This window comes from Silurus aristotelis, assembly GCF_946808225.1.
Source record: "Silurus aristotelis genome assembly, chromosome: 5".
Lineage (NCBI taxonomy): Eukaryota > Metazoa > Chordata > Actinopteri > Siluriformes > Siluridae > Silurus > Silurus aristotelis.
Genome location: NC_139578.1, coordinates 29,478,185 through 29,488,184, shown reverse-complemented (window position 1 = coordinate 29,488,184; position 10,000 = coordinate 29,478,185). Strand labels below are relative to the sequence as shown.

General features: G+C 42.4%; 1 protein-coding gene across 1 annotated transcript in view; it reads right to left on the bottom strand.

Moving 5' to 3' along the window:
- Nucleotides 1-6,210, bottom strand: part of adcy1b (adenylate cyclase 1b) — a 71,397-nt gene extending 65,187 nt beyond the window's left edge. Inside the window, exon 1 of the mRNA XM_083542626.1 lies at nucleotides 5,181-6,210. Within this exon, the coding sequence (XP_083398752.1) occupies nucleotides 5,181-5,810 (630 nt within the window). The 5' untranslated portion in view covers nucleotides 5,811-6,210. The remainder of the gene's footprint in view (nucleotides 1-5,180) is intronic.
- Nucleotides 6,211-10,000: the final 3,790 nt, after the last annotated feature.

Here is a 10,000-nt window from a genome sequence, read left to right as displayed (position 1 = left end):
GTCTGAGTATCTGAGTCTGTGAGTCTCTAAATCTGGTTTTGAGTCTCTCAGTCTGTGAGTCTCTGGGTCTGTAAGTCTGTGAGTCTTTGAGTCTCTAAATTTGTGAGTCTTGAAGTCTGAGTCTCTGAGTCTCTGGTTCTGAGCTTCTGAGTCTCAGAGTCTGTGAGTCTGTGAGTCTGTGAGTTTGTAAGTCTTAAAGTCTGAGTTTGTAAGTCTCTAAGTCTGTGAGTCTTTGAGTCTTTGATTCTCTGAGTCATTGAGTCTGTTAGTCTGTAAATCTCTGACTCTCTGACTCTCTGAGTCTGTGAGTCTCTGAGTCTCTGAGTTTGTGAGTCTTAAAGTCTGAGTCTTAAAGTCTGAGTCTCTGAGTCTCTGAGATTGTAAGTCTTAAAGTCTAAGTCTGTGAGTCTCTAAGTCTGTGAGTCTTTGAGTCTCTGAGTCTCTGAGTCTGTAAGTCTGTGAGTCTCTGGGTCTGTAAGTCTGTGAGTCTGTAATTCTCTGAGTCTCTCGAAAGAAAGTGTGTGTGTGTGTGTGTGTGTGTGTGTGTGTCAATGGTAATGCAGTGTAGATTATATAGAGAACGAGATTCGAACCCCTGACCCTAAGCTGTGTGTGCGTGTGAGGTTTCATGCTTTTGAGGTGTTGCGTTGTTGTGTGTGTATTTGTGTGTGTGTTCTGTGACTCGTAGGCGTTGTGTGTACTGTCCCTGGTTTGCGTAATGTCTGTATGGCCCTCGGTGTTGTGGCATTGGTGGCGAGCGGGTGTGAGGACAGCGTGGCAGATGTGTGGGAGATGAGATTCACACACTCCAGTTTGTTGTATGGCTTCAAGTGGGAGTGTGCACTTAACACTTTCTCACGTACGTCAAGAAACCCACCTTGTGTGTGTGTGTGTGTGTGTGTGTGTGTGTGTGTGTGTGTGTGTGTGCATGTAGAGAAGGAAGGAAGGTCCAAATAAGATCCTATTTTTTTTTCCAAATATATCCAGCTATAACCCAGTAATTTTAGACGGTTTGATTCAAAGCCAGGGGTGTGTGTGTGTGTGTGTGTGTGTGTGTGTGTGTGTGTGTGTGTGTGTGTGTGTGTGTGTGTGTGTGTGTGTGTGTGTGTGTATTATTTCCAAATATTATCAGAGGAATAGATTCCAAGCCAGGAAATCCCTCAAAATGCTCCAACGCATGTGTGTGTGTGTGTGTGTGTGTGTGTGTGTGTGTGTGTGTGTGTGTGTGTGTGTGTGTGTGTGTGTGTGTGTGTGTTTGTGTGTGTGTGTGTGTGGAATCTCAGCAACTAGGTCACACCTCACTAACACCGGAGTTAATCTGATGACGCTTGTTGATCAGGAGCGTTTCTGTGTTTAAAATAACTATGAAGAAGACAGAGAGAGAGAGAGAGAGAGAGAGAGAGAGAGAGAGAGAGAGAGAGAGAGAGAGAGAGAGAGAGAGAGAGAGAGAGAGAGAGAGAGAGAGAAAGAAAGAAAGAAAGAAAGAAAGAAAGAAAGAAAGAAAGAAAGAAAGAAAGAAAGAAAGAAAGAAAGAAAGAAAGAAAGAAAGAAAGAATTTATTTTTCATTATTCTGTAAAAAAAAAATGTTTCCTAAATTGCATTTTTTATTGCACGGTTTCTTTAGCAACGCACTATCAGTAAGTGGTTGCTATAGAAACCGTGCAATAGAAACCACCGTCAGTAACGTGTGAAACATGCACAAAGTCCGTTATGAGTGGAATGTATGTAACCTGCGTAACTTGCGGTACATGTGCAACGTCCGTAATGTGTGCATAGCGTCTCTAGCGTGCGTCACGTCTCTAACTTGTGTAGCGTCTGTAATGTGGGTGATGTGTGTAACATGCGTAACGTGTGTAACGTGCATAACATCTGTAATGTGTATACCATGCATAACGTCTGTAACGAGCAAGAACGAATGTATGTAACGTGCGTAACTTGAGTAACATGTGCAACATCTGTAATGTGTGTAACGAGCATAATGAGTAACGTCTGTAACACATGTACCGTGCAAAACGTGCGTAACATGCATAACGTCCTTAACGTGCATAACATACCTAATGCGCCTATCAAAGGGAATATGTATAACATCCATAACATGTGTAATGTTCGTAACGTCCATAACGAGCATAACGTGTATCGTGTGTAATGTGCGAAACATGTGTTATGTCTATCATGTGCATAACATGTGTAATGTGCATAACATGTGTAACGTCCATGATTTGCATAACATGTGTAACATATTTAACATGCATAACGTCCATAATGTGCATAACATGTGTAACGTCTTTAATGTGCATAACATGTGTAACGTCCATAATGTGCATAACGTGTAATGTCTGTAATGTGCATAACGTCCGTAATGTGCATAACATGTGTAACGTTTGTGATGTGCGTAACGTGTGTAACGTCCGTAATGTGCATAACATGTGTAACGTCTGTGATGTGCGTAACGTGTGTAATGTCCGTAATGTGCATAACATGTGTAACGTCCGTAATGTGCGTAACGTGTGTAACGTCCGTAATGTGCGTAATGTGTGTAACGTCCGTAATGTGCATAACGTGTGTAACGTCCGTGATGTGCATAACGTGTGTAACGTCCGTAATGTGCATAACATGTGTAACGTCCGTAATGTGCGTAACGTGTGTAATGTCCGTAATGTGCGTAACGTGTGTAACGTCCGTAATGTGCGTAACCTGTGTAACGTCCGTAATGTGCGTAACGTGTGTAACGTCCGTAATGTGCATAACATGTAACGTCCATAATGTGCATAATGTGTAAGGTGTGTAACACGTGTAATGTCCATAACATGCATAAAATGTGTACGGTGTGTAATGTGTGTAACACATGTAATGTCCATAACATGCGTAACATGTGTAAAGTGTGTAACCTGCATAACAGGAGTAATGTGCGTAACGTCCGTAACGTGAGTAAAGTTTGATACAGAGATATGTGTTGTCAACATTCCATTAAGGAATCTCTAGTGTTTCAGAGTTGTAACTCTGTGATTTTGTACACTGTAACTAGAAATGGATAAAAGGTTGGAAACACGGCGTCACAGATCGAGTCAGAAACCTGCTGCAGCATTAACAGTAAAAAAAGACCAGAAATTATGCAGTGACTCCGCCTTCTCGTCCCGGCCTGCTGTCCAATCACAAGCCCAACCAAAGGAAATGTGTGTTGCACACAGTGGGGCCAAAAGTATTGGGACACCTGACCATTTCCAGTCAGATGTGGTTCGTCTCCGAACTGTTCCAACAAACCTGAAGGCACACAATTGTATTGGACGTCTCTGAAAGCTGTAGCATGAAATTTTTTCTTGAACTAAGAGACTCAAATTTGTTCCAGCATGACAATGTCCCAGTGCACAAAGCCAGCTCCATGAAGATACGCATTATATGGTCTAGAGTGTAGGTTCTCCTGCCAAAGAGCTCTGACCTCAACTCATTGTACATGATGAGCCGCCTCACCTCACCTTCATCAGTACCTGACTTTACTAACACCCTTGCTCCTGAATGAGCACAAATCTACACAAAATCTAGTGGAAAATCAACAATCCTTTAAGTGTTCCCCCATCTAGGGATCTCCAGATGTTTAACAGAAAAATGCTCTAGATACAGTGATAATGCAGTATTTCTCTATAACACTCAATGGACATTTGGACACTTAAAAAATGCAATAAACAAACAAATAAACAAACACAAACACACCTGTCCTACTGTGATCCCAAACGACCCCCTGTAGCACATGGATTGCCCTATGTGTGGTGTTACAGAAAGGGTTTTTACCCCCAGGTGGTGCACTTGAACAGGGAGGGAGCTAGGGGAGATCACTGGCGCTGTCCAGTGCTGTGGTGCTGAACACAGATCGTGGGGAATATCTGGTGTGCAGAAATGTGGACGTCTGTAATTCTGATAATAACAAGTTTCTGATATTAGATTAGATTTGATTACATAACATTACATTCTTCAAGGAAAGAATTTCTAAGAGTTTTGGAGAACATTTTAAGAGGGTTTACAAGAAACCCTTTAGTTTTGAAAGTAAAGATATGAAGATCAGAGCTCAGAGATGTATTTATAATTTTTTTAAAAACATGTTTCTGAGATTAGATAAGGTTAGATTAGATTAGATTAGATTCTTGAAGGAAAGATTCCCTTTGAATCCTCTGAGACCTTTAGGGAACGTTTCAATGAGTCTTCAAGGAACCCTTTAGTTCTGAGAGTATAGATATGGAGATCAGAGCTCAGAGCTGTTTTTATAATAAAAAACATGTTTCTAAGATTAGATTAGGTTAGGCTAGATAAGATTAGATTCTTAAAGGAAAGATTCCCTTCAAAACTTCTGAGATCTTTAGGGAACCTCTCAAGAGTATTCAAGGAACCTTTTGGTTTTGAGAGAACACACATAAAGCTCATACCTCAGTACTGTAGAAAAGAAAGTTTTTTCAAATAAAAAACATATTTCTAAGATTATACTAGATTAGAATAAATCAGACAAATTTTTCTTTAAGAGCTTCTGAGAGATTTGGAGAATATTTCAATGAGTCTATGAGAAACCTTTTGGTTTTGATAGTACTGAGGCTCAGAGCTGTAATTATAATAGTAAACACTTCTAAGTAAAATCAGGTCAGACTAAATTAGATTAGATTCTGGAAGGAAAGATTCCTTCAGGAACCTCTGAGAGCTTTGGAAAATCTTTTAAAGGGTCTTCGAGGAACCTTACGGGTTTAAGAGTACACACATGAAGCTCAGAGTTGAGAGGTGTAATTCTAATAACAAACATGTTTCTGAGATTAGATTAGAACAGACTACATTAAATTTGATTCACGAAGGAAAGATTTCTTCAGGAACCTCTGAGAGCTTTGCAGAACCTCTCAAGGGGTCTTTGAGAAACCTTACAGATTTGAGAGTACAGACATGATGCTCAGAGCATAATAAAAATAAAAACATTTCTGATATTGGATTGGATTCGATTAGATTCTTGAAGGACAGATTCCTTCAGGAACTTCTGAGAGCTTTGAAAAACCTTTCAAGGAGTCTTACAGGAACCTTAGGGTATTGAGAGTACAGAAGCTCAGAATTTATGTGGCTTGAATTTTTGTGATTGTTCTCTACCAGGAGCTTGAAGAACTCTCAAACTAAACAAACATCAAACATCTGAATACGTGTGTAGAACACATACCGCTCTCCAGAGTTTGTGCGTCTTGGCGGTAACGGACGTCGCCGTGACCACGATGTGCGAGATGGCCACCATGATGCCGAAGGTCACGGCCATGAGGGTCCTCACCGGAAGCAGGGCGTACGCGACGAAGGTGACGAGCGCGAGCTGCCAGACCCCTTGCTCGGGCGTCGGTGTGTTCGTAGTGGTCGTCGTGGTCGAGGTCGTCTGCGCGTGCGAGCTGGGCGTCACGGGCGGCAGCGGGCAGCAGAGCAGCGCGAAGGTGAAGGCGAACAGCAGCGCGAGGCTGACGATCTGCTGCAGCTGCGCCACGCGCAGATACTTGACGTTCGCCACGACGAATAGCGACGCGAACACGACGCCGTGCGCCGGATGCGACGCTTTGGCGACGGCCAGGCCCGGGCCGGAGAGCGCCTCGAGCGCGGCGAGCGCGCACGCCAGCACCGCGAGCACAGCGAGCGCCTTGAGCGCGGAGGTCTGCTCCAACTTCAGGTTGTAGGTGCGGAACAGCGACTCGAGCTCCTTGCAGTCGAACTCGTCCTCGCACGCGATCGCGGCCGCGGGCACACCGGGCGGACAGTGGCGGCTCCGCTTCCGCCGCGTCCTGACTTTCTGAAACGGGACTTCCTCCATGTCAGGGCCATTCACGAGCCGAGCGGCGGCGGCGGCGGCGTGGAGGATCCTCCGGCAGAAGATCCGGTCTTGGAGCGGAGCGCATCACATCACATCACGCTCCCTCTGAAGATAGAGAGAAATAGAGAGAGAGAGAGAGAGAGAGAGAGAGAGAGAGAGAGAGAGAGAGAGAGAGAGAGAGAGAGAGAGAGAGAGAGGGTCGGTGGAGGGGGGAGAGGTAAAAAGTGAGGTAGTTTGTGTTCCTCACTGCTCTATGAAGATGAAGATGAAGAAGAAGCGAAGTGAGCGAAGAAAAAGCACCCAGCGCCTCGGAGTGGATCACGCATGCGCACTGTGGAGTCTGGATAAAAACACACACACACACACACACACGCGCGAGCTTATATGAAAACACACGCACGTGCTCTCGCTCACACACACACACACACACACACACGGGTCTCCGTTTCATTATTATTTGATGCGCACGTGTGTTATTATTCATGTCACGTATCACAGGTTTATTTTCTGCGTTTCTCACGTGAGAGGGTTAGGGGTGTTGATTTATTGATTTTTTAAACGTGAGCCTCAGATGTGATTTTTTTTTTTTTACACAACGATGTCACTGTTTATGTGTTTTCAGGACATGAAGACGTGAACACGTCCCTCACGTAACCACGTGCCAGAATGAGTATAAGCCGCTTTCATCATCCTCAGTCTGATCACTCTATTAATTTTCTGCGTCAAAGTTGTAGGAGATCCAAACCGGTTCCTGCATAACAATGCACTAAACGAGCTCCATGAAGATCTGATTTTCATGGGATGGAGTGGAAGATCTCCTGCTATAGAGCTCCAACCCTAGTGAGCAAACTCTGACTGCACCCAAGTCCTCCTCATTCCTCCTTTACTCTCTCTCTCTCTCACACACACACACACACACACACACACACACACACACACACACACACACACACACACACACACACACACACAAACACACACACACACTCTCACACACACACACTCACACACACACACACACAAACACTCACTCACACACACACACACACACACACTCACACACACACACACACACACACACACACACACACACACACACACACACAAACACACACACTCTCTCTCACACACACACACAAACACTCACACACACACACACACACACACACAAACACAAACACACACAAACACTCACTCACTCATTCACTTACACACACACAAAAACAATCACTCATTCACTCACCTACACACACACACACACACACACAAAAACATTCACTCACTCATTTATTCACTCACACACACACACAAACACTTACTCACTCATTCACTCACTTACTCATTTACTCACAAACAAACACTCATTTACTCACTCACTCACTCGAATACTCACTCACTTACACATTTACTCACTCACACACAAACACTCATTTACTCACTCACTCACTCACTCGAATACTCACTCACTTACTCATTTACTCACTCACACACAAACACTCATTTACTCACTCACTCACTCAAGTACTCACTCACTTACTCACTCACTTACACACAAACACTCACACACACTCGCCCACTCACTCACACACACACACACTCACTCATTTACCGACTCACTCACTCAATCACTCACTTACACACACAAACACTAATTTAGTCACTCACTCACTCACTCACTCACTCACTTACACACAAACACTCACTCAAACACAAACACTCACACACACTGACCCACTCACTCACACTCACAATCACTCACTCAGCCATTTACTCACTCACTCACTCACTCACTCACTCACACACAAACACTCATTTAGTCACTCACTCACTCACTCACTCACTTACACACAAACACTTACTCAAACACACTCACACACACTGACCCACTCACACACACAATCACTCACTCATTTACTCACTCACTCACTCACTCACATACAAACACTCACTCACTTACACACTCATTCACTCACTCACTCACTCACTCACACACAAACACTCACTCACTTACACACTCATTCACTTACTTACTCACTCACACACATGCACACACACTTACTTACACACTCACTCACTCACTCACTCACTCACACACAAACATTCACTTACTTACTCACTCACACACATGCACACACTCACTTACACACTCCCTCACTCACTCACTCACTCACTCACACACAAACACTCATTTAGTCACTCACTCACTCACTCACTCACTCACTTACTTACACACAAACACTCACTCATTTAGTCACTCACTCACTCACTCACTCACTCACTTACACACAAACACTCACTCAAACACACTCACACACACTGACCCACTCACACACACAATCACTCACTTACACACTCATTCACTCACTCACTCACTCACACACAAACACTCACTCACTTACACACTCATTCACTCACTTACTCACTCACACACATGCACACACACTTACTTACACACTCACTCACTCACTCACTCACTCACTCACACACAATTATTCACTCACTTACTCACTCACACACATGCACACACACTTACTTACACACTCACTTACTCACTCACTCACTCACTCACACACAAACATTCACTCACTTACTCACTCACACACATGCACACACTCACTTACACACTCCCTCACTCACTCACTCACTCACTCACTCACTCACTCACTCACTCACTCACACTCATTCACTTACACACATTCACTTACTCATTCACTCACTCACCCACTCACTAATCTATTCACTCACACACACACACTCACTCACTTACACACTCATTTATTCACACTTATTTACTCACTTACTCACACACTTATCCACTTACTTACACACACTCATTCACTCACTCACACTCATTCACTTACACACATTCACTTACTCATTAACTCACTCACCCACTCACTAATCTATTCACTCACACACTCATTCATTTACTAATTCATTTACCCATTCATTCACTTACACACTCATTAATTCACTCATTTATTTACTTACACACTTATTCATTCACTCACTCACACTCATGTATTTACTTACTAATTTACACATTCACACATTCATTTATTGACATACTCACTCACTCATTAACTCAAACTCACTTACTCACTCATATACTCACTCATGCAATAACGTACACACTCATTCACTTACTGACTTTTTCATTCACTCACTCACTCAGTCACTCACTCACAAACTGATTTTCTCACTAACAAATTTACTCACTCACTCACACAATCATTCACTCACTCATTCACTCACTCACTCACAAACTAATTTACTCACTTACTCACTCACTCACTCACACAATCATTCACTCACTCACTCACAAACTAATTTACTCACTCACTCACTCACTCACTCACTCACTCACAAACTAATTTACTCACTCACTCACTCACTCACTCACTCACAAACTGATTTACTCACTCACTCACTCACTCACTCACACACTCATTCACTCACCCATTCATTCACAAACACATTCACTTACTTACTCACTCACTCATTTATTCTGTTTCAATTAATTATCTAGTAAATAAACCATTCACATATTTATTCACTCTTTCATGCTAATTTCTCTTGCTTACTTTTCATTCATTCATCCAGTTATTCATTCACTCAATAAGTCATTCTCTCATTCGCTATCCATTTATTCATACACTTAAGTCATTTACACATTTATTCAGTTGCTTATTTACTTATTTACTTATTCACTTTCCTGCTCACTTGATCACTCGCACACTCACACACTTGCTCACACATTCACTCATCTATTTATTTATCCATACATACATACATACATACATACACATATAGATACATACATACCTACCTACATTCATTCATTCATTTTTTTATTCAATCACTTATAATTGATTTGTTAACCCCCTTATTATTTTTTCCATTCCAGTTTTTCCAGTTCATTCACTCACTCATTCACATATTCATCCAGTTTATTAATTCACTCATTATTCATTTACACTCTGAATTACTAATTCATGCATTTATTCATTTACTCAATTATTCATTTATGTACTTATTCACCCTGTTAATTATTCATGCATTTATTCACTCATTTATTCATTCACTTACTCACTCACTTTCATTTACTCACTCACTCATCCACTCACTCACTTACTCACTCGTTCATTCACTCACACCGTCACTCTCATTTACTTACACACTCATTCACT